A 26,568-nucleotide genomic window follows, 5' to 3' on the forward strand; every position below is an offset into this window, starting at 1 on the left:
CATTAATTTAATTCATTTATCTATAAATTAATTTAGTTCACTTATCTATAATATTAAAAGATATTATCTATATTCTTAAATGATTTTTGTATATTAAATATATTGTTTTCCAAACTTTATGTAACCCTTAGAAATTTACATTTTAATTGAAATTTTTGTGATAAAACATGTTAATAAAATTTATAATTTATAATTAAAATTAAAATTTTAATTGAAATTTTTATAATAAAACATGTTAATAAATTAATTAAAACTTACTGATTAAAACTCTTCATATTACTTACCACACACCATTTTTATTAACATTTTTTCCTATTTAATTCATTTTTTTAATTGAACGTGGTAATAAATTGATTAAAACTCTTCATAATACTTAACACCCACCAAATTAATTAAAAGTTTTTCTTATTTAATTAATTTTTATAATATAATATGTTAATAAAGTGATTAAAACTCTTTATATTACTTAACAGTTAACATTGATAATTTTCATTAACATTTTTTTCCTATTTAATTCACCTTTTGAGTTTCTCGGCAATCAGTTATCTAATTAAATAATACCACAAAATAAATTAAAAATAAAATTTGAATATTGGAATTTATGGTTGTATAATGGCTATAAAACCTATAATAGTTTCTATCTATCTATAAAATCTTATTAAAAGGCTAACCTAAAAACTGTGACATTGCAAGTTTAATTGTGATGTGGCAACTTTTAATGTGACATGGTAAAAAAAAAGTAATATGAATTACAAATTTAAGAAAAATTAAAAATATAAGGTAAAAAAAATTAAAAAATAAGGTATAAATACAAAAAAGAAAGAATTTTTTTTTGTAAGCCATTGATCTCCTCTAATAATTTTTGTTATTTATTTACTTTATTTATTTAACCATTATTTCCTTTATTTAATGAAAGGACCTTTGAACTTTCCTTTCATCATTACTATATATACTCCGTATTTATGTACCATATTTTTTATTTTTCTTTCATTCATAAAATTTTGAGAGAATTTGTAATAGAATTTTTCATATATATAACTATTATATTCACCCTAATTTTGAATTTTATTAAAAAAAAATAGCACCTAAAGTATACATAGAAAAGTAAACTAATTGTTTCGTTTTTTTATTTTTCTTATGTTTTGTATTAATTTGTTATTATTTTTTGTGTTTCTATTAATATTGTAGGAGAATAAATTTCAAACTTTATTCTAAAAATTGGTAGGTAAGGTATAGCTAAAACACTAAATTAATTATTTCGCCTTTTATTTTTATTATGTTTTGAACTAATTAGAATCTTATTAGTTGTTTTTTTTTGTTTATATTAATATTGCAGGAGAATGAATTTTCAACTTTATTCAAAAAATTGGTAGGTAAACTATACAATGAGAACTAAATTAGTTGTTTCACTTTTTATTTTTATTATGTTTTGAATGAATTAGAATTTTATTAGTTATTTTTCTGTGTGTGTTTGTATTAATATTATAGGAGGATGACATACTCACATATCAATAACAATGCACGAGATTCGAAATAATGGCTGTAGATCTTCTTTACAAATTTTTTTCTTGGTTTGAATGACTCTTTCATTTTTATCGGTTTTTCTTTTTTTCTACACTGGTGTATTTGAAATATCGAATGGTAGCAAAAATATTTAATAAGTTGTTGACATGTTATTACATTATCGTCTTTCACTCTTTCCTACACTTTAGTCTCCTTTGTAACACTTATGTTTTATTTTTATTTTGTCAAACAGGTTACAAATCAAATTGCTTAGCCAAATTGTTAAAGTACGATGCACATATGTCAATTTGATCTTATCATAGTGTTATTATATGCATAAATAGTAATTAATTAGAAACCGATTATTATTCTCCAATTCATTGTTCCAATTCCAATGCTTTCAAGCTTTTAAATCATTTTTTTTTGTTTTCCATCAAATATACTATTTTGTAACTCACAATATTTTTTGGATAAATATTTTTTTTGAATGATTTGTTTATATTTTATTTTCTCCCGAATTAAGAAAAGTTAATATTTCGTATGAAGTATAATAGTATTGTTTTGATTATTATTTTTGATGAATGATCGAATATGAAGAAGCTATGTTTAGAATCGTATATGCATAAATTTCTATTTATTGCGTGATTCCGAGAAATGTGTAATTAGTTTTGCTCATCTTATACTACTAATAATAATTATAAGAGTTCACCTATAAAATTTTGATACGTACTTTACTCTCTTATTTTTTGTCCCAAATCTAATCTTATATATACTACGGAGTATATTATTATCACACATAATGTGATATTTTAAATATATGTTACCTTTCCTTGAAATTATTTGGAGTAGTTGTTAAAGTTGCTCACATAAAAGTTCACGACCGTTTCTTTGTAAGATAAACATATGGCCAAGTATTTTAAAATGCACAAAAACGACAATAAAAACAATATCTTCATTCAAGCAATAAAGAGGCAAGTTGCAACGTTTGTTGGTGAAGAAAACTATTCATATTCTATAATCTTTAAGCCGGTCAAAACAATGGTTAAATAATAAGGAGACAATTGAAGAATCACTAATTAAAGAGGCAATTGAAGAACCATTAATTAAACAGACAATTGAAGAATCATTAGCAACTCAAACGAGAAAATTGAGAGTCATTGATTTTCTTTCTATAAAATCTCATCAACATACCAATTCATATTGTCTTATTTGATACCAGGTTGTCCAAACCAACATTACCCATCCTTATAAAAGTCGTTTTTTTTTGTGTTCTCTCTGTAATTTAGAGTATTTTATTGCAATTTTGTGTCTCCTTTTTTCTTTTCTTTTTGTTCATGAATTTATATTTAATAGTCTTAATTGGAGGTGTCAATTCAATTAATTAACTTGACAATTTAATTAACGATGTTATTGTTGGAGGTATGTATATGTTAATGCGATCCTAAAATGGATGTGCTTTATACTTCGCGTAATTCTTTTCATACCCAATAAAAAATATTTTTACGAGACTAGCATAATTATCCATATTGTAAGAGTTTTAGGATTTTGACGGGAATATTTATTTAAATTCTATATCTATATGTGTACTTACTATAAGTGAAGTAATAAGAAGGTTATATTTTTGTAGAGAAAGAAAGGATAATGAATGAAAAGTAATCACGCTATATATTTCGAAGTTATGAGGTTTTTAACTGCATATGTAGTAGAAAATAAATTTCAATGCAATTTGTTCATATATGGAAGGATGATTTATTTAAATGTTTTGTTTTATTGGTAGAAACTTGTACTCATATTTTTAAATCCTTTGAAAACAGGGGACGACAATGGGGCGCAAATTCATGTTCTAATACTTCTATGGCGTCAAGATTGTCCATAAGACCAGAAGTACCCGGAAATTCAATTTGACGGATTGTGTCCTCGCTTCAAAACAACCAAGCTATTCACATTTTGGTTTGCGTATCATCCCAAATCAAAAATTTGGAGTGTATTAAACTTTTGTTTTAAAATACCGCTCCCTCAATCGTGTTCATTTATTTACCTTTTTTTTAAAAAAAAAATATTTGTGAGTGAGTTTTTTATTAAAATTAAACAAATGATTGAGAGAGGGGGACTACTCCATATAAGTTATTCACAAATTAAACACTTAAACATAGTCAATTACTAGTTTGAATGCCCGTGCGTTGCAACGGGGTAATTAACTTATTTATAATGCAAAAAAAAAAAACGTTATAAGGGTTTAATGTTTACATTCTATGTCTAATGATTTGTTTACATATTATTAAAATATCTCTTTCAAAAAAATAAAAGATTAATATATACGTGGGTTAACTTTTATTTATAATCATATAATCACCCCACCTTATACTAATCTTTCGATGTGTGACAATTCTACTATTTATAAGTAATATATTCACCAAACTTGGATTTTTTTCTGATGTGGGACAATTCTACTATTTATACGTAATATATATTCATCATACCTGCATTGTTTTTCAATGTGGGACAAATAACATACTCAGAATTACATCCTCTTTTTTGCACTTAGTTCGACATCCTACCAGATCTCGAATACCGAATACAGATAATTGCTACTCATTATATCTAATAATTATATTTAAATTTTATAATATGATTAAGTACTCTCCATTAATATTTGTACGTTGTTTTTCTTCAAAAAAAAATTTAACATAATTTAGATACGGAAATTTCCCGTGTTACCCCTTAATTTTGTCAGATTTTCTATGTTACCCCTACTTTTAAGAATCTGCCTATGGTACCCTTGAGGTTCCATTTTTTTTGCCCATGGTACCCCCTAATGTAAAGGCTGTTAAATGGACGTTAAGTTTGATGGCATGACAATTAAATAACAATTAAAAAATAATACCCCTTTATTGTTTTATTGGTACGGATATCTCTCTCTTTTAAATGAAAATTCAATTAACTATATCATTATAATATTGGAAAATTTCTCATGGTAACCTCTTTGATAGATTACACATGCTACCATGGACGTTTCTTTTCTATTTTTTTTTATCATGATTAAAATATGTGCAAATGATAGGAACCTATACTCTAATGATAGAATATTTTTTAACACAATTCTAAATATATTATTTAAACGTAGTATATTTACCACACCTACATTATTTTTCAATATGGGACATATAAAATCTATAGGTAGAAAATATAATGATATGAACTTTTAAGAGTTCTCCAAGACAATATTTAAGAGACTCAAAAGATTTTGGGTTGATGCCTAAGTTCCAAGGATGCCTCATATTTATAATCATAGAATCACCCACCTTATGCTATATTTCGATGTGGGAAAATTCTATTTTTATATGTAGTATATTTATCACACCTATATTATTTTTCAATGTGGGACATATAACATACTATGAAATACACCATCTTTAATACGTGCAAATTATATGAAATCTATAATTATATGAAATCATTATATACTCTAATGATAGTATTTCTTACCATAAATCTAATAATATTATTTTCATAATTTTTTTACCGACATTATTTTGCCAAATGAAATGTAAAAGTTTTTATATAAAAATTAGAAACATCACTTGAATATAAAATAAGAAATACAGAGTATATATTATAATAACTAAAAGATTTTCCAAAGATTAACTTAGATTAGAAATCATTATTGTAGAGACAGTAATACAAACTCTTTTAAGAGCTCTCTCTGACAATACTTAAGAGAATCAAAAGATTTTGGGTTATGACTTCTATTTATAATCATAAGATCACCCTACCTTATGGTAATCTTCCGATGTGAGACAATTCTAATATTTATACATAGTATATTCACCAGACTTACATTACTTTTCAATGTAGGGCAAATAACATACTAAGTACACCATTTTTTTTTTGCACCTACTTTGACATCAACCCGATTTAATAATGAGAAAATACAATACAATACAATCTACACTCTAATGATAGCATTTTTTTTGTCACAATCTAATTATATAATTTTCATACAATACTTTTTTGTCAAATGAAATATAAAGTTTTTATATCAAAATTATAAACATCACTTTAATATAATATAGAAAATGTATATATATGAGACATTTTTATTATTTATACATAATATATTCATCACACCTATATTATTTTTCAATGTGGGACATATAACATACTAAAAAGTACATATCTTTTATATCAAAAAATTTTGGGTTAATACCTAAGTTTCAAGGATGCCTCCTATTTATATTTATAGAATCACCCTACCGTATACTATTATTTCAATGTGAGATACATTTAATTATTTAGACGTAGTATGTTCATCATGCCTACATTATTTTTCAATGTGAAAGATATAACATACCAGGAAATACATGTCTCTTCTTAAAAAAGCTACTATTGTATACATATTATTTTTCTTTGAAGGTAAAACCACTTAGTCTCGATCATTAGAAAGGGATCTCTACATCGTACATATAACGACTCATTAACGCTCTATTACTGCATTCAGAAGACAACCATTAGTAAAATCTTTAGTTTTGTACTATGTCAGGAGACTACCATTAGTAAAACCTTTAATTTTGTATTTTTTGATTTTCTTGTTCATGTTCTTAACTCTTTCCCGGGTAGTTCCCTGCAACGATTTCCACTTTATTTTCTATATCATATCGTAGATAATGATAGAAAATTTTAAGAGCTCTTTAAAACAATATGTATGAGACTCAAAAATTTTTGGGTGGATACATAAGTTCCAAATATGCCTCTTATTTATAATCATAGGATCACATCACCTTATACTAATCTTTCGATGTGGGACAATTCTACTATTTATATCTAGTATATTCACCACTCCTATTTATTTTCCAATGTGGGACAAAACATACTAAAAAGTACACAATTTTACGTATTAAGAAGTACACCATCTTTAATATGTGCAAATAATATGAAATCTATACTCTAATGATAACATTTTTTTCCACAAAGCTAATTATATTATTTTCATAATTTTTTTAATGATATTTTTTGGCCAAATGAAATGTAAAAGTTTGATATAAAAATTGGAAATATCACTTGAATATAATTTAGGAAATATACATATTATAATATTTAAAAGATTTTCCACTTTATTTTTTACATCAAAAATTATACTTTCCTAAATTGTTTTTTGATGATGTGGACGCTCTCAGATCGCTCGAAAAAACTCTCTTTTATATATATATATAGATTAACGATCCCGTGATTTTCACGGGCTCCAACACTAGTTTCATCTTAATCCATGAAAGTATATACAACTGTACACTGTGGTCCATCATATTTTCCTTCTCATTTAATGGCTTCATGTTAAAGATAATGTCTGAACAAGCTGATATGTCCAAATGTAGTAATACTCCGTCCCGGTTATTTATTTACCTGTGCTTCCGGCACAAAGATAGAGGAAAGAGGAGGGAGCCAGTTAATAGATGACAAGTGGATCAAATTGAATGTGGAAGATCAAATTGCCCGTCAAAGACTTTTCTAATATAGCAAGGTAAACAATTAAATGAAACATCCGAAATTGAAATAGATAAACAGATGACCGGGATTGCGGGAGTAGTCATTTAAGTGTCTCAAATGCTTCACTTGTCATGAGTGACACCAAAATTTTACATATTTTAGTATTATTTTGTTATATGGTATCTATAATATTTACAGATAATTATCAATAAATATTACTCCCTCCTATTCTACATAACTCTCCCCTTTCATGGAAGGCACGAGAATTAAGGGAGGGGAGTATTATATGATAAAGTATTTGGGTGGGGTAGGAGATTGGAGAGAGAGAATGTATTGTGTGATTAAAATAAGTATTGTTGTGGGGGTAAGGTGATTAAAATAAGGATTGTAGTGGGGTAAAGTGATTAAAATAAGATAAAGTATGAGTATTGTGGGGTATTGTTGTGGGGGGTAAGGTGATTAAAATAAATATAAATGTTTGCCAAATAAGGAAATAGGGAGAGTATTGTGAATAGACGAAAAAGGAAATAGGGAGAGTTATTTAGAATAGGAGGGAGTATGATAATATCTTAGATATTTTAGAAATCCTTATCTTGCCTTTAAGCCACCCTACTATAAATACAACTCTGTCTTTAGGTTAGAAGGAGAGCAGAGGTGGATTAAGTCAAACGACCCCATCATCCTACTACCAAATTGTAGGTAGGATGAAATAAGTCACAAAATGATCTCATCATCTCCCTACGAGAATAAGTCGATAAGACCCTCGTAGACACTATCAAAACCCCAAACCCCAACACTATCAAAACCCTACCTAAACCTAGAGATGAAATCAAGAGATTTACGGAAATTGTAACCCTCAACTTTCGAATATAAATAAATTCTTGTTTTCCATATTATTTCGTTCCTCTTTATTTAATCCACATCTACAAGACACCTCTGCTAAATGCCTAAATCCACCAAGTTGTAGGTATCTATTTATTTTATTGTATCTTAATTATTTAGAGATAATTATCAAAAAATATTGTGATAATATCTTACGAATTTAGGATATTCTAGGAAATTAGGATATTCTAGAATATTCTACCTTGCCCTCCAAGCTACTTCACTATAAATATAAATATTGCCTTTAGGGTCAAGAGGAGAGCAGATGGATTAAGTCAAATGACCCCGTCTGCCTACTACCAAATTGTAGGTAGGATGGAATAAGTCACAAAACGACCTCATCATCTCCCTACGAGATTAAGTCGATAAGACCCTCGTAGAAACTATCAAGCTCTAACCTTAGAATGGAATCAAGAGATCTCCGAAAGTTTTAACCCTTAATCTTTCGATAATAAAATAAAATCTTGTTTTCCATATTATTTGTTCCTTCTTACTTATTATTCCAGGTATGAATTTTTATGGTTTACAAATTGACACGCTCGGTGGGACAATTTTCGCTCTTTATCTCTATTCTCCAAAGGTCAAATTCAATAGCAGATTCGAGACCAAGTTGCAAGCGACATCAAAGTCTCTACAACCAGTCTCGAGGGGGCCTTTGTAGACACAAAATTTTTATATTTTGGTATCTATTATTTATTTGATAACTTTTGTATTTAGGGATAATTATCAATAAATATTGTGATAATATCTTAGATATTTTAGAAATCTTTATCTTGTCCTTTAAGCCAGCTATAACTATAAATACGAGGAGAGCAGATGAATTAAGTTAAATGACCCCATCTGCCTACTACCAAATTGTAGGTATGATGGAATAAGTCACAAAACGACCTCATCATCTCCCTACGAGATTAAGTCGATAAGACCCTCGTAGAAACTATCAAACCCTAGCCTTAGAATGGAATCAAAAGATCTACGAAAGTTGTAACCCTCAATCTCTCGATAATAAAATAAAATCTTGTTTTCCATATTATTTGTTCCTTCTTATTTATTATTGCAGGTATGAATTTTTATGGTTTACACTTTGCATTAACGCATCCTGTACTAGATTATTTGCTTGCTGGAGCAGACGGCAAATTCCATCTGAAATAAATAAGACGAGGTGGTTTTGTGACAAATTTATGGTAAAATGTAACCACAATGGTCCAGGTAGTGTTACAGCTTGCGGTAACTTGTTTTTCAAAAGTTGTCACATAATGGCCAATCTGAAGCAGGGAGACAAACTCTCGATCAATAAAGCAAATGCAATTCTGATTTATTTGACATTAGTTCAATACAACGGATGCGAAAATAATAAGGAAACATCTAAATTGCATTCAGCCTCCGAGCACATTCAACAGAATCATCCAGTATCGTCTTCAAATCGTACTTATACTTGAAACCTTCGTCTACTAGCTTCGTCGATCCCCACTTCACTTTCCTCGGCTCACACAAGTATCTGCACACGTTTGCAAACAGTCAGTCTTCAAGAATACGGTCACATATAAGTTTCTGACTTACGATGCTAGTATTAAGTTTTGCTTACTCTTGTTTAATTGCGAGTTCAGGGAATTTCTGCTGATAGTACGCAGCAATATCAGCAGAAGAAACGAAATCACTGGCGCACAAGAATCGGCCATTAATCGAATTTTTCTCAATGCAAAATATATGAGCATCACAAGTATCTTCTATGTGTATACTTGGAATCTTCCCACAAATCTCCTCCATGAATCTCAACTGACGAAATGCAATCGAGTCCTCGTCTTTCAGTTGAGATACGAAGACTGCCACAGAACCTGGAATGTAAGGGAGTAATGTCTCCCCTCCGACCAGTCCTAATGTAAGACTCACAACCTCCAAATTTCCGCTTTCTCCGAATTTTAAGACCGCTCTCTCTGCTTCTGTTTTCGACATCACATATTGCTGAAATGCAAGACATACAGAGGCACATTAAGAATTTTTTCGTAAATGGGTTTAAATCCAAAATATTTACAAAAATAGGGTTATTTTCAAACTATTTACAGGAAATGGGTCCACGTCATCAAGAGCAAATGCAGTGAGCACTACTCGTTGTCTCACACAGCGAGAAGCGCTTCAATTTCATTAAAAAAAATAAAAAATTCCTCCATTAATGACATGGACCCATTTCTTGTAAATAGTTTGAAAGGAACCGTATTTTTGTAAATATTTTGGATTTAAACTCCATTTAAGAAAAAAAATCGCACATTAATCACTATTAGGGGTTGGCGAAGAGACGGCCGTGGCAAACCCCATTTGATTTTTTAAGTAGGACACGTGTTTTTTCATAATTAAGGAGGAAGCCGTTCCTGCTAGCCCACTCCCTCAGCTATTTGCCAAGATAAGTATGTGACATCAGTGGCGGAGCCAGAATTTGAAGTCAGCAGAGACGAACAGGTAACCATATAAGAAAAACTTGAAAAAAACTCAAGATTTTTTAACTAAAACTTCGAAATTTTCATCCACTGTGGGGGACTAGCAAGTCTCCCTCGCTATGGTTTAAAAGTAAAGATCAAGTAGTATGCCTGTTCAAATTCTTGAGCGAAACTTAATGGCTTTTCAAGAGGAGTCCAGCAACTCTCATCTATGAATTCCGCGAAGCTAGTACCACCATTGCTGAGAGGGGAAGCAGATGTAACACTGGCTGTATAGATCAGTCGCCTCACCGTGCCTGATCTAATACAGGACATAGCAATGCTCCTCACCCCTTCTACCGCTGCTTCAGTTGTGTCCTTAAACTGTATAAAAACACAAACAGATAGAGCATATAATTAAAAGGCCCAGGCCAGTGCATCAATGGCTCCCGCAAATTGCAGGGCAAGGTGGTCCAATGTACGCAGCCTTACCCTTATGTTAGCAACACAAGAGGCTGTTTCCGAATGACCGAAGAAGAAAATTACATTGAAAATTGTATCAAAGGACTGATACTTCACAGGAGAAAGAAACACAACCACGCACTTTAGTGAGCCAACCCGCCCGTGTAGGTTGGCCCTTGTAGATAATTTGTTCCATTTTATATCCGATCCTATCTAGCGCCTCACTTCGTTAAGATTTGTATACTCATGCATCTTATCAAAACGCAGTGAGACACAGAATGAGACATGCAAGACAACAAAATGCATGGCAATTAACATAATAATACAGAAAAGCTGAAAAAAAACAAACTTTGGTGTTCTGTGTATGCATCATAGGAGTTGCAACATGAAACACAAATTTGCAATCTTGTAAAGCAGCCTCAAACATCTCAGGATTATATATATCAGCCTCAAACAGTTTCAATCTTGTTTCTGCTCCTGGTAAGCTTTTTAGTAGCCCAACTTTCGCGCTATCGCCTGCATAATTAGTCAATCAATTACATCACCAATATACTATATACAATTTTTCACCCGCATGCAAGGGTGTAAGGTTCAAGCCTCTCCGAGAGTAATCTTGAGGAGTTTATTTATAGTCTGGTGGTTAACCTAATATACGTGGTTTACAAGCTATCATGTATACTCAGTGCGCACCAAAGATAGCGTTACCTAAGTTCCTGAGAGTGGCATGCACGATGTAAGTACCCTTGTCTAAGAGCTTCTTAATAAGGTAAGAACCAATGTAACCTGAACCACCTGTAACACAAACATTGCAATATTTGCCATCTTCCATTTTTTAATCTTCAGATTATTTTTTGTTAGGTATTGATGGTCAATGTTTTGATTTTAAACAAAAGAGACGTGCATTGTCATGAAGATTTGTTTATGTGGTTGTAATTACTCCCTCCGTCCCGGTCAATTGTTGTCCTTTTATTTTGGCACAAAGACCAAGGAAAGAGAAATGAGCCAATTACTAAATGACAAGTGGAACAATTGAGTGTGAATGATCAAATTGTTCATAAAATTCATTCTTAAAATAGAAAGGACAATAACTCACTGAGACACCCCAATATGGAAAAGGACAACAAATGACTGGGACAGAGGGAGTATTAGTTTTCTGAGAATTTAAACTTAATCCATGCAAATATACACTGTATGTACGTGGTCCTGTATGTAGTAGTCATTGAAGCGTGTCTCAAATGCTTTCACTTGTCATGAGAATGAGATAAGAAGGTTAGATGTCCGTAGAACTATACGGAGTACCTTCTAGTATGGGGTTGTGTTGGTAGTTGCGTTTTCAGAATGGGACCCCTTAGATTTTGGAGGTTTCAATCTTGACGAGTTTTAGGGAATGTCGGCCGGTTAGAGCTTTTGAAATGGATTCAATCTATTCCCGTGTTTGGTTATTTTTTTTTTGGAATGAAGTTAGATTGATAGATGAACCATCTAAATCAAAATCTTAAGATGGTGGTTAAGGTCAAAACTATTATATTTATATCCTATTACGTCCCCTCACTCGAATGCTCATTGGACTTGAAGCTAAGAGTGGTTAGTGCACATGCTCCCTTGTACCATGTGCTGAAATTCCACTTCGCGAGTTATTGGAGGCTGTCAGGATTCGAACCCATGACCTATGGTCCCCTGGCTCTGAAACCATGATAGATGAATCATTTCAACCAAAACCTTAAGGTGGTGGTTAAGGCCCGACCAGTTTGCATGTTCTAATATGGTATCAGAGCCCAAGGCTTCGTCCTGTGTTTCGAATTTAAACTGGGCTTAAAAAGATGCCACCTACCATGCCCATGTCTTTTAACCGTGGGCTATGATACCATGACATATATTGAGGGAAGGGAGAGTTTCATATAATATTTTTCTTAATTAGTTGTGTTATTCATTTTAATAGAATGATGAATATTTATAATACCCTTATGAGAAACATCCCCTATCTAGTAAAAGAATAGGTGAACTCATGATTTTTCTCTTAAATTAGGAAGTTAATCACAATTAAATTCATTACTAAATAAGGAATCTACTTATATATTATAATTTATTTCATTAATTTAATTTATAGTTTTTCATTAAAATATATCTTTTCATCAAATTATATTGTTTTCACTAAAATTTAAACTATAATCTTTTAATTAAATATTAATAAAATTTATACAAAACTATAAATTGTTAAATATTTTATTGATGCTATTACATAAGAAGGATTTGACTCATACTATGTATCAAACAAAGCTGTAAATCACTAATTTTGTTTTCACGAAAAAAAAATTAAGATAAATTGAAATCATTTGTTTTAGGGTATAAAATATATTTTTTTAGATTAACTTTCAACCCATAACACTATTATACAGGTAATTTATTTATAAATAAAAAACTCTATATACCGTGCATTTAGTGTACGAGGTCTAAACGCATGATTAAGCAATACAAAATAAAAACTCTATAAATATGTTTTGGTAAAAATTTACCGATTACGAATTAATTATGTGAGTGATAGTGATTAATCTACGGCCGGGAAATATTCGATTTGTGACAATGATAACGAACGAAATGAAAACGAGTAAAAGAATGACACGGAGGATTTTTGGTGACGCGGAAAACCCGGTGTGGGAACAACCGCGGGGGGAGTCGGAATCCCGCCAATTTGCACTATAATCGAGGTCAAATAAGCAAGTAAGGAAATACAAGGATAAAATTTCTAATGGAGTATTGTTGTATGGCAGAGGGAATTGGGCGAGTAAGAGTGTGAAGTTGACGTTGAATGAGATGCCCTTGGTTTGCTCTTCCTTGGCTTTATATAGTCATTTTAGGTTTAGGTCTAAAAGTCCACCAACTTCCCTCCTACTTTTCTTTGTCTGTGTGTACTTGGTCAACCCCACAAGAATAGGAAATGGTTGTTGATTTCTTCACGTGGGCTTTGACAAAGTAAATACCCTACTTAGGTTTATTTGCCATCTTGATCCTATGGCTCTCAATATGCCACGTCACCGGTCCTCTTTAATTGCTCTCCTCCAATTAATGTCGGCCACGTCATAGGTAATAAAAAATGTAGTTTTTTATCCCTAACAATTGCCCCCAATTTTCCTTCTCAGTCTCAAGATGAGGAGGGAAATTAGTCTTTCTGGTTCCGGATGCTATGTCGTCTGATATGTTGCTCTGCTTCTGCTTTATTTGCAGTACTGCTGCTGCTGCTGTTTCTTGACTTCTCACCTTCTTCCAGGATCTGCTAAGCCTAAGGCTACACTTGCTGCGGTTCGCTCGAGGGAGAAGAAACGTCTTTGAAGATGCCTCCAAGCCGCCCGAGAAGAGAAAAGGCCGGCCCGCCTCTGCTTTCTACGCACCCGCTTCGAATCCTACCCCGCTTCGAGTCCAACCAACCGCTCTGGGGTCCCTCCGAAGTAGCACTCGATTCCCGAGATTTCGGTGGTCGAGATCTACACGAGACCCGAGTCTACTTGGTCGGATCTTTGTTTCCTGCTCCTAGGTCTCATTGAGAAGAGAAAGGCGGTTCTGGTTCTGCATATGGATCCGGCGCGAAAAGAGGGTTGCTCTTTGCTTCGGCGAGTCTACTTCTATTGAGATTACTTCACTTGCAACCATGCCCCCAATCTGTGGGCCTGCTCCACCATTTGGGTGTGTTTCTGAGTCTGGAAATGCTTCTGTTTCTGGATATACTCTGGCATCTTGTTCTCCTGCTACTGAGTTTCCCTGGAGCTTTTGGCAAGTTCAGATTCTCGAGAGATTTAAGTTTCTATGATGTTGAGGGTCGCACTTTTGATGCTGAGATTCGCCTCTCACGGGCTCTGGATACTGAAGCTTCTCTAGCCTTCAAGGTGCAGGTGCTGGAATTTGGAAGTAGAAGAGAGAAAGATGGCTGCAGAATTTCCTGAGGGTCTGAACCAGGACGTGCTATCTGGTCTGGAGGGGGAAGGTGCTCCTGTTGACGCGCCAGATGCCGAGGAAGAAGTGACTTCTGCTGCTCCTGGTATTCGAACTACGCCTCGAGACTGCTTCTCATTTGGGGTCTAACTCTGCATCTGGATCCCACGCTGCTGGTGAATGATGGATCCAGCTCATGGATGCTAGGTCCAACCTCCTCCTTACTCTAGTGATCTGCGTCTGGTCGGCATAGGTGCTTCTGGTGCTGAGAACCTCTGTCAAAACTTGCTTACGCAGTTTATATGCAGCTGGTACCTGAGAAATGTTAGTAATACAACCTAGGTGTATGCGATGACCTTCTAATGCATGATCTAGCGATCTAACCAATGTAGACACGTTATGAACTTATATGTCGGGAATGCAATGTTTATCAATGTGTCGTGAGAATGATCACGTTTGAGCGTGTGTTGCGAGTGTCGCAGGTGTTTAATCGTTTGCTTTGTATCTTGCCGTTTCTGGCGTACTTTTGATTTGTGCATGCACGTCGGTTGTTTGGCCATCGCTGTTTGGATGCTGGCTAAGGGGTCTAGTATGCCCACTCGTTCAGAGGAGCCAGGCTTGCGTGGGTGCTAATGCATCGCGGGAGGTCAAGGTTGTCCGGTTGTACGTGCTTAGCCACGGACACACGCCTTCGTAGTGAATACGACTCGCGATTAGTTTGCATTTTATTTACTTGGCCATTTATTTGAAATGAATTTCTCTATTCGAAACATTTAAAGTGGTTTTATAACTTGAAAAACTTTCAGAATCAGGAAATATCAGGGTCAGAATACATGTAGGGTTTTTTCAGAACCAGAAAATGTTGAGATTGAAATACGAGCAGGAAATTTTCAGAACCAGAAAATGTTGAATTTGAAATATATGTAGAAAATTTTCAGAACTAGAAAATGTTGAACTCAGGATATATGCAGACAATTTTCAGAACCAGAAAATGTTAAATTCAGAATAGATGCAAAAAGTTTTCAGAACTATAAAAATATTCAGAGCCAGAGAATTTTCAAAGCAAAATCTAGAACCTGGCTGAGCTGTATCAGGTAGGCTGAGTACCCAGTTGTTGACCATGCTGGTGGCTGACATGTGCGTGCCTCTGACAGGCGTCACACTTTTTTGCAAATTCTACAGCATCTTTGCGCACTGTGGGCTAAAAGTATCTCTACCTCAGTACTTTATTGGACAAGCTCCTGCCCCCTGCATGGTTTCCACATTCTCCACTGTGGAGAGCATGCAAAACAGCCTGAGACTCTTCCCGATCCAGGCATCTGAGGTAGGGTCCAACGAGGGATTTCCTCCTTTTTATCTGTTGGAAGGGTGTCATTCTGCGGCCCGGTCCGAGTACGGTTTCCTCCGATGTCTGAGTATCTTCTTCACTTCTGGTGCTGCACAACACTCCTGCTTCCTGCTTAGGTTTTAGTATCGTTGGCTCCAGCACGTGGACAATTGGTATTGTGGAGATGGCTCCTGCTTTGAAGGTTGCCCCCAAGGTGGCTAGCACATCTGCTTCTGCGTTCTGGTCTCTGGGGATTTGTTCGATGTTGAACTTGGCAAATCTGAGGGTCAATTCCTTTGCTATATCTAGATATGCCATCATCCTGGAGGTGTCTGATTTTCAGATCCAGAGGTAGCTTCAGACCCAGGATCAAGGCCTCATATTCTGCTTCGTTGTTTTTGGCCTTGAATTCACATCGTATAGCTTTGACTATGAGATCTCCCTGGGGTGATTTGAGGACCAATCCTACTCCTGCACCTCTTGCGTTTGGAGGCTTCGTCCACATGTAGCTCCCACACTTGTTCTCCTTTGTCTTCCTCCGTTCGAATGTCCTGCTCTGCCTGGGTCTGGTCCCTGCAGGAAGCAGAGACTTAATGACGTAGTGTACTGGATGTTGTGACCCCTCCTGCTCTCGTACTAGCACTGCACTTGTTGCTGCTTCTGTGACTGGCAGATGCAGGAATAACGGTTCCCCTGGCTCTGGCTTTGTTAGGAGTGACGGGGTGCTGAGATAATGTTTCAGTTCCTTAAATGCTTTTCTCATGTTCCTTTGCCCACTCAAATATTTGAATCTTCTCTTGGGGGTAGGTATGTGTCGTCCTTCCCTTCCGTGCTTCCAGACACCTTATTCTCGCTTCTGTTGTAGGGTCCTGGTCTTTCGCTCCTCTTTTCCACTTGGGCTTTTCTGGATACTGGTTCTGAATCGTAAATGCCTCTTATGGGTGCAGAGTCTTCCTTTAGCCTCATGACAGCAATCGCCTTTGATTGTACCTCCTCAAAGGAAGTGCATGGATGCGTGGTCAGGTCCTTGTATAGCTCTGAATCCTGGTGCAGTCCTTGGCGGAAGGCTTGTATAGCGGTTGCTATATCGCACATCGGAATTGCCACTTTCTCTTTGTTGAACCTGTTCAAGTAATCACGGGTAGACTCCTCAAACCCTTGCACTATCCGGTAAAGGTCACCGTGCGCTTCTCGGCTTTACTGCTGGACGAACTGCTGGTTGAATGCATTAACTAGGTCGGCGAAGTTAGCTATACTCTTGTTGGGCAGGCCGACGAACCACTGCAGGGCTGCTCCAGACAAAGTTGACCCAAATCCTTTGCACATACAAGCTTCCTTCACAGATCCAGTTGCGGTTATCACCATCATTTTTTGCTTGTAGTGGTTGATATGATCGAGTGGATCTGTGGTTCCGTCGTAGAGCGTCATAGCTGGCGGTACACATCCTTTAGGAACACCGACGAGGGCTATGTCGTCCACGAAAGGTGAGTCTGCGTGGGTCTCTCGGCCGCTTTCTCCAACGGACGGGCTACGCCGGTATCCTGTACATCGCTCCCTCGGCTCCCGCATGCTGTTGCTCCAACAGTTACCTGCTCCTGCAAGAGGGTTAGAAACAGGCAGGAAGGAACCATCAGGTGTACCTCCTAGCCAGGGCACTCCAGAAAATTGTCCTGGTGCTGGATGACTGGTTACTGGTGTTGCACTGATTATGGATCCAGGCTGCCATCCTGGTGTCTGCTGCAGTCCTCCGATCCAGGCTCCACTGGTGAACTGGCTGCAGGATGGACCTGCTGCGTTGATGACAGGTCCAGACTGCCATCCTGACGTCTGGTGTGCGGGGGTACCTGTAAAAGGCGGAAGGCCAGATCCTGACGGGGTGGTAAACAAAGCATTACCTGATGTCTGCTGCAGGCTGGACGAGTTATCAAATAATAGGCATACCAATCCTCTGGGCTCAATTGGTTCACTGGATGCTACTCCTGCAAGGTCTAGTCTGGTGACTAACTCTGATGGAATTGGTCGACGTGATCCTCCACCGCTGGTCAGGTTCAGAGCCTCAGGTGCTGGTGCTGGTTTGGGCTGGACTGCTGTCACGATCTGAGCAATCAGGTTCTGGTTATCTTTCCTCAGATCCTCAACGGCCTGACGCAGAGTGTCCATCCCCTGAATCATCACCTGCATCGGGTCAAGCACTGGAGGTCCTCTGCTTCTGAGAACTTCTGCACCTGATCCCTCCTGGGTCGGGGCTCCGGACGCAGCTTCACCTCTGCTGGGGCTGCTTTCCCTGCTGGATCTGGGCTGGCTGGGCGCGCCTGCTTCCTTTGGTACCTGCGGCGGTTTCAGAGGCAGAGGCGGAAGCATGGTTCTGGGTGACATGCTGACGGAAACCATCTGGCTGGATGCTGGAGGAGCGCTCACTGATCCTGCAGACGCAGGAGAAGGTCCTGCTCCAGAGGAAATGGCTGATATGCTCTGGCTGCTGGAAGAATTCTGGCTGGTTCCAGACATTGTGACGGCTGGTTCGGTCTTGTGAGGTTTGGCTATAGAAAATGATCACTATGCCCCTCGGTGGGCGCCAAATTGTTTTGGTAAAAATTTACCGATTACGAATTAATTATGTGAGTGATAGTGATTAATCTACGGCCGGGAAATATTCGATTTGTGACAATGATAACGAACGAAATGAAAACGAGTAAAAGAATGACACGGAGGATTTTTGGTGACGCGGAAAACCCGGTGTGGGAACAACCGCGGGGGGAGTCGGAATCCCGCCAATTTGCACTATAATCGAGGTCAAATAAGCAAGTAAGGAAATACAAGGATAAAATTTCTAATGGAGTATTGTTGTATGGCAGAGGGAATTGGGCGAGTAAGAGTGTGAAGTTGACGTTGAATGAGATGCCCTTGGTTTGCTCTTCCTTGGCTTTATATAGCTGCTAGGTTTAGGTCTAAAAGTCCACCAACTTCCCTCCTACTTTTGCTGCTGTGTACTTGGTCAACCCCACAAGAATAGGAAATGGTTGTTGATTTCTTCACGTGGGCTTTGACAAAGTAAATACCCTACTTAGGTTTATTTGCCATCTTGATCCTATGGCTCTCAATATGCCACGTCACCGGTCCTCTTTAATTGCTCTCCTCCAATTAATGTCGGCCACGTCATAGGTAATAAAAAATGTAGTTTTTTATCCCTAACAAAATACCTCGCAACTCTATAAATACCGCACATTCATTGCGCGATATCTAAACTTAAATAAGTAATACAAAAATAAAAACTTTATAAATAACGCGCATTCATTGCGCGGGATCTAAACTAGTTAAATGTCAAAACCATAGTTTATCACCTTGATAAATATCACATGTGAGATCTCATGTTTTAAATTAAACCCTAAATTCCCTAACATCACCTTGATAAATATTACATGTGAGATCTCGCATTAGAAAATGAAAAAAGGAGAGTGTTGCCTAATGCCTACCATATAGTTTAAGAAGTTACATAGAGCTGACAAGTCTAAACCAATCCGATTTCGAGCAAACCCAACCCGACATGACTTGGAAATGATGCAAACGGATGACTCGTGTCAATTTGCAAACATAATCCTTCTTCCAGTAAGGTTCAAACATTTCCAGTGCACCTCAACCATACCTCTCTTCACTCTCAATATTCATCATCTTGTCCTTTGGTTTATATTTGTTGTGAGCATAACAAAGACACTCAATGACACTCAGATCAGGCTATCAATGCAAGGTTTCCCCCCAAATAGGATCTCATAAGGGGTTCATTAAGAATGCAGGTCGGCGTTCTACATACTAAATATGCATCGGCTAAAACACATTCCCTCAAGCTCGAGTGGAAGACTAGCCTGAACACGTAGCGCTCTAACCTTTTTCAATATGCGCCTAAGATTTTTCTCTACCTTCTTATTTTGTTGAGGTGTATCCGTGTTGCTAGTCTGCCAAATCATTATGTGTTCTTCTTTAAAGCCTTTCATAGGCCCTAAAACAAACTTAATTAGTACAATTGTCACTTAGTACCACCTTAACTTGTTTTTCAAATTGAGTTTTTGTTATTCTACAAAATTCGGCATTAATTCACCGGCTTAATTCCTATCTTTCATAAGGTATACCCACACTTCTCTACATACTTGATAATATCATATTTTACCGTTTTTTAAACCCATAGTTTATCTCTTATTTGAAGGAAATAATAACCTGGGTTGGTATTATTTACTCATTTTAGTATTAAATAGAGTGTTTGTCAATTAGTTTTAAATAGTGAAATTCTACGTTATTTTTTGATGTTGGTACTGCTTTTGTATTTTTATTTTATTTTATAGGTACCAAGTCCGAGTATGAAAAGCGGGCAAGACGGATCAAACAAAGACGAAAACAAATGAGCCATACAAAGACACCAATCTACTACCATGCTCCTATTTCATTTCGATCTCTCGGAAAAATTAATGTATTGGGCTACTTTGTTGGACCAAGTTGCATGACATTTGGGAGACAAGCCGATTGGCAATTTGGAGATAAAAAGGGAAGAACCCACATCTCAGAAAAGAAGAAGGCTTGTTTTGGTTTTTTGCTGGGGTCGAAAATTAGAAGGCCAAGACTAGGAGATTAGGAAGATATTTTTTTTTTTGAGGGGAGTCTTCATTTTGGGAGTCAGTTGGGCAGAAGCAGAGAGCACAAGACGAGCGGTAAGGATCCTCTGTCCCAATTTTGTGTCCCATTGTGTGTGCCACTTCACTCACCTTTTGACATATCACTTGTTGTAAAATAAAATATTGCAATAATTATATTAATTTGTTGATGTGTTAGAAGGTGATTGGAGTGACACATAGATTGGGACACCAAATGGGACAGAGGATCCCCACTCCAAGACGAGAGGCGAAAAGGAGTAGTTTTAGGGGTTTTCAATTTTGTTCTTTCAAACAATCCAAAATCCCTCATTTATTTACCTTTCTTAGTTTAATTTAGTTAGTAATTATAATTTACAACAATTGTATAAAGATCTACCATTTTACTTCCATTTAAATTCAAGCATTGGTATTAATTTCTTCTCTCTCTTTTTAATTATTGTTATTTAATTTAATGTTATGTTTTTAGTTAGTTTAGTCTTCTTAAATTAATTAAAGTTTTAGTCTTTAATCCTCTTATCATGTTTAGTGTTAGTTTAATCATATTTAGTCATTAGATTTGTTTAAAGTTGAAATCTTTATTATTGAATTATTCTTAATCTTATGTCTAGAGTAATTATAAATATATATGTCTTGTGTTGGATTGAATATGATTAGTGGGTAATTTGTTCACTAGGGTTCGATTAGACCCCAACATGAGTAATTAACCTAATTAGTTCCACTTAAATTAGTTGTTGAGGAGAAATTAGTGGGGGTTTGCCAAAGGGGTTAGCTTGTTATTGTTCTAATTAGGAGCTTGGTTGATTGTTTACCCTTGTCCACCAATGAGAATTGGTTAGGTTTATAGTCATCCACCTTTTTAGAGTACTTGTTTATTTGGGTTGAACCAGGGAGGGGGAACTTATTGAGGGTGCCTTTGGAAATCGGTTTGACCTTCACCTTTGGGAAAAAGGTTGGAAAGGCCGGGAATTTATCGTATGCTTAATGACTTCTAGCAATAATCGACTACCTTGGGGATGACGTGCATTCTCGGGTCTTGGAGTATTGTATAGGAGAGTCCGAGTCACGAACCCGGGAGGGAGGTGAGTCGGGGCTACTAGTGTCCTATTATGAGCCGGGGAGGGAGTTAATAGGCGAATTAGAGGCGTTTCCCCTTACTTAATTGCCCCAAAATGACTAATTGGTGGAACTAATATGGTGATTATAAATGTTGGTGGTGTAATCAAACCCTAGACCTTTATTTATTGCTTAAACCAATTTACATTAGTTGTATACTTAGTTTAGTAGTCTTCATTTAATTTTGATGGGGCATATTCTGCACCGCTGACCAAGTCAACATATTGAGCAAGGTCAAGGGTATCCACAGCAAAGTCAACGACTTAGACAGTCTAGCCGATGCAATCCATCGGCCTGTCACCTGGGTCTCGGCCAGACAACTAGCCAGCCGGGACACATATTCGCGTACTCATATCCAAGACCCCTCGGCCAGCCTGCCATAGGTCCATCGGCCGAGGGCAGAACGGTCTTTCCACCTGCTAGCCACTTGGCCACTACGTGACAAAAGGTGAAAGTCTATAAATACTCCTCAACCTTCATTGAGGAAAGGATCCATAAATTGACCTAATAATCACTATTCATCTGGTAATATCTTCCTTATCTCTCTACAATATACTCTTAGCCAAGTTACAACAACTTCTCTCTAAGTTTACTGACTTGAGCGTCGGAGTGAGTACGCTCGGCCAAAGCCGAGCCCTCAGTTTGTTCATCGTTTCAGGAGACCGCGAGGAGGATTCAAGCAAGGACATCATTCTACAAGCTACGAGTGGTAACAAGTATCTGCTCTGGAATTACACTCGGAACAATTGGCGCCGTCTGTGGGGAGACGACACTAGAAGCTAGTCACATTCATTCCCAAAACAACAAAAACAAAAACACAAAAAACCCACCCAAGAAGCTAAGAAGATGTCGAAACAACAAGAGGTAGTCGCGACCGACGAAACCGCATTCTACCAAGATGATACTTTTCACAATTCTGGAGTCGTGCAGCCCTCCACCGGCGGAGTAATCCAAACGGAATTCGGGATGCCGATAATACCAGACACGCCGCTGCCCGCCAACCAGGTCACCATCATGGGACAGGTGGTTGACGTAGCAAAACTGAAGATGCTCCTGGACCTAATTGGGAGTACGCCAGCTCAAACTGTCACGCCGACAAAAGCGGCAGAAACCGTCCAAGAGACCAGGGCCCAAAACGTGACTCCGAGAAATTTGAACGAAGCACTAGGAGAAGCCGGCCCTCCAGCAGAGGAGCCCAAAGTGGTTGTGGTAAACATAAGTCCTTCTCGCACTCGGGAGAGGACAGCGTCGCCGCAGCACCGACGAGGCACACCCCGGAGGAACCAGAGAAGTCCGACTCAGGAGAGTCGGAGAAGAAGCCCGAGTCGAAGGAGGAGTCCCTCCCGCTACGAGGAGAGGAGCCGGACTAGGAATGCGAGGAGCCGATCGCCGCGTGTCATTCGACACGTGGTCAGACAGCCCCTCAGTACTTACGTCCTTGACACCGCCGTGCCAACTAAGCTGAAGTTGCCGGCAATCACATACAAAGGGGATAGTGACCCTACCGACCACGCCGAGGCTTTTGAGTCTTACATGTCGGTATGGGAGCAGCCCGATGAGGTCCGGTGCCGAGTCTTCCCAACAACTCTGCATGGGATGGCTCAAAACTGGTACAAGGGGCTTCCCGACGGTTCGTTAGACTGTTTCGCCGACCTAAGAGACGCCTTCGTAGCCCAGTACTCTTGCAACAAAAGGACGGCCGTGGAGACGCCGGACCTCCTAACAATCAAACAGGAGGAGGGCGAGTCTCTACGAAGCTATGTGAAGAGGTTCGACGGCAAGGTTCAGCAGATTCGGGAGATCAACCCCGAACTGGCGGCTTTCGCACTGATGAAAGGCCTCCCAAAGGGAAACTTAAAGGACGAGTCAAGTACGGGGGTTTGGGCCTAGATGCCGCTAGGAAGATGGCCGACCAGGCCATCAAAGTAGAAGACTATCACAAGACCTGGGTAGGCCACAGCAAGGCTGGGTACTCAGAGAAGAAGAGCCACCGGGAGGACAACCCAAATGAAAGACGCCGTGACGACAATAACGGGTCACGGTCCGACAAGTCCGCCAGGAAACAGAACTCGGCGGGCGCCGGGGGGAGTTCGGCACCATACTACCGAAAGCAGTACAATGATCACACCCCCCTGGTCGTATCCGCCGCAGAGGTTTTCGCCCTGAGCAAAAGCGAAGGTCAGAAGTGGGAAAGGCCCCCTAAGCCGAGGGGCGACGGTGACACAAGCCAGTACTGCGAGTACCACGGCTACACCGGCCACTTAACGAACGATTGCCGACATCTGAAAAATGCCATTGAGGAACTGATCCGGAAGGGGAGCCTAGGCAAATACATTGCCAGGGGCCAAAGAGCAGACGCCGGCGGATCAAATAAGAAATCCGTCTCAGAACGGGTAGGAGTAATCAATGTTGTCATCGGGGGCAACGAGAACGGCGAGTCCACTCATGGGCACAAACGGCACCTGAATGAGCTATATCAGGCCATCAACTTTGTGCCCAACACAGCAACCCCCGCTTCCAATATCCCCGATATGACCATCGGGAAGAAGGACTACGATGGAGTCGCCGCTCCTCACAGCGACCCACTTACGGTCCACCTGGACATAGCCAACCACTTGGTGAAGAGGTGCCTAATTGACACAGGCGCTTACACAAATATTATGTACGGAGAATGCTTTCTTAGCCTCGGTCTGAAGGTTGAAGACTTGACCCCCTGCACCAGCCCATTGTACAGCTTCTCTGGGGCCGGCATGGTACCCCTGGGGTCAATCAAGCTGCCAGTAATGTTCGGAGAACGAGGTGCAGCCAAGAACATTATGTCGGAGTTTGTGGTCATTGACGGTTCATCCGCCTACAACGTCCTCATAGGCCGAGTCACCCTGAGTGAGGCTGACGCAGTGATGTCCATCCGGGCTCTGACACTTATGTATGTCTCGGACCGGGGGGAAGCGCATAAGCTCGTCTCGAAGAACGAGAACGATGAGGTAGTGAATATCCAAGTATCCGCCAGAGGGTGCAACATGCAATCCTTCAAAGTGGCGAAGAAATCAGAAAAGGGGAAGAGCCCATCCTTGCAACAGGAGGGCGAACGCACGGATACCACCGTCGGCATGGTAGAAGGAGCGGAGACCGAGGAGGTAGAGATTGACCCAGGCCGCACCGTAACTATCGGTGTCAACCTGGAACCAAAATTCAGAGCCGCTCTCCTAGACCTGCTGAGGAAGAACAAAGACGTCTTCGCCTACTCAGCGGCCGAGATGCCAGGCGTGAGCCGGGAGGTAATTATTCACAAGCTAAACGTACTCCCCACCGCTCGCCCTGTCAAGCAAAGGATGAGGAACTCCTCAGCCGAGAAAGATGACGCCATCAAAGCCGAGGTAGATAAATTACTAACGGCGGGCTTTATCATGCCTTGTACTTATCCTGAGTGGTTAGCCAACGTTGTGATGGTGAAGAAATCATCGGGGGCACGGAGAATGTGCGTAGATTTTACCAACCTTAATAAAGCATGCCCCAAAGATTGTTACCCTTTGCCTCGGATAGATAGCCTAATCGACGCCACGGCAGGCTACACCATGCTGAGCCTGCTAGACGCCTTCTCGGGGTATCACCAGGTATTCATGGATGAGGAAGACATGCCTAAATGCGCATTCATCACCGCGAACGGCACCTACATGTACAAAATGATGCCGTTTGGTTTGAAGAACGCCGGTGCAACGTACACCAGACTGGTGGACAAAGTGTTCCAAAGTCAGAAAGGGCGAAACATTGAGGCTTACGTCGACGATGCTATTGTGAAAAGCAAGTCTGACAGCGAGCACCTGGCCGATTTACGGGAAACATTCTGTTCACTAAGGAAGTACAAGATGAAGCTCAACCCGATGAAATGCAACTTCAGTGTCCGGGCAGGTAAATTCCTCGGTGTACTTGTCAGTGCCAGAGGCATCGATGCCAATCCAGACAAAGTCCGAGCAATCCTAGACTTGCCGGAACCAAGGAATCGAAAAGAGGTTATGATGCTAACCGGGAGAATGGCGGCTCTCGCCCGTTTCATCTCTCGGTCAGCAGACAAGAGCACCCCATTCTTCAAGGTATTGAAGGGGAATAAAGACTTCAGCTGGGGGGAGGAACAGAGCACAGCTTTCAAGCAACTAAAAGCTCATCTTCAGACTCTCCCAACTCTGTCCAGGCCGATACTGGGGGAGACGCTATACCTGTACATAGCAGTTACCTCGGCCACGGTCAGTGCCGTGATCATCAGGGTAGAAGACAAACAGCAACACCCTATCTACTTTATCAGCCATACGCTGTTGCCCGCCGAGAGAAATTACCCACTAATTGAAAAAGCGGCTTTCGCCGTCGTCGTTGCCGCAAGGAAGTTAAAACCCTACTTCGACGCACATCCCGTGACGGTCCTAACTGACCAGCCATTGGAGAAAGCCTTGGAAAAATTCGAGCAATCCGGTAGGCTTATGAAATGGGCAGTGGAACTCTCTGGCTTCGGCATTCAGTACAAACCAAGGCCTTCGATAAAGGGGCAGGCACTTGCAGATTTCCTGGCCGAGTGCACATATCAAGAAGAACCAAACCCAGGTGTATGGGAGGTGTACACCGACGGCTCCTCCACGACGAACAGCTCGGGAGCCGGCATCCTTATCATCAGCCCAAACGAGTCCGAGTACGAGGCGGTGATAACCGGAGTCGAGATGGCCAGAGCCGCCGGAGCAGAACACATTGTGTTAAAGACAGACTCACTGTTGGTTACTAACCAAATCAGAGGAGAGTTTGAGGCTCGGGACGACGGGATGGTGAGATACCTGGAAAGGGT

General features: G+C 38.8%; 1 protein-coding gene across 1 annotated transcript; it reads right to left on the bottom strand.

The window, feature by feature from the left end:
• Positions 1-9,149: 9,149 nt before the first annotated feature.
• Positions 9,150-11,655, bottom strand: LOC141604985 (NADPH HC-toxin reductase 1-like). Its single transcript, XM_074423591.1, has 5 exons — positions 11,442-11,655; positions 11,086-11,252; positions 10,446-10,658; positions 9,449-9,825; positions 9,150-9,361 (listed from the first exon to the last, which is right to left on the bottom strand). The coding sequence occupies exons 1-5, from the start codon at positions 11,563-11,565 to the stop codon at positions 9,229-9,231; spliced, it is 1,014 nt and encodes a 337-aa protein (XP_074279692.1). The 5' UTR covers positions 11,566-11,655; the 3' UTR covers positions 9,150-9,228.
• Positions 11,656-26,568: the final 14,913 nt, after the last annotated feature.

This window comes from Silene latifolia, chromosome 10, assembly GCF_048544455.1.
Source record: "Silene latifolia isolate original U9 population chromosome 10, ASM4854445v1, whole genome shotgun sequence".
Lineage (NCBI taxonomy): Eukaryota > Viridiplantae > Streptophyta > Magnoliopsida > Caryophyllales > Caryophyllaceae > Silene > Silene latifolia.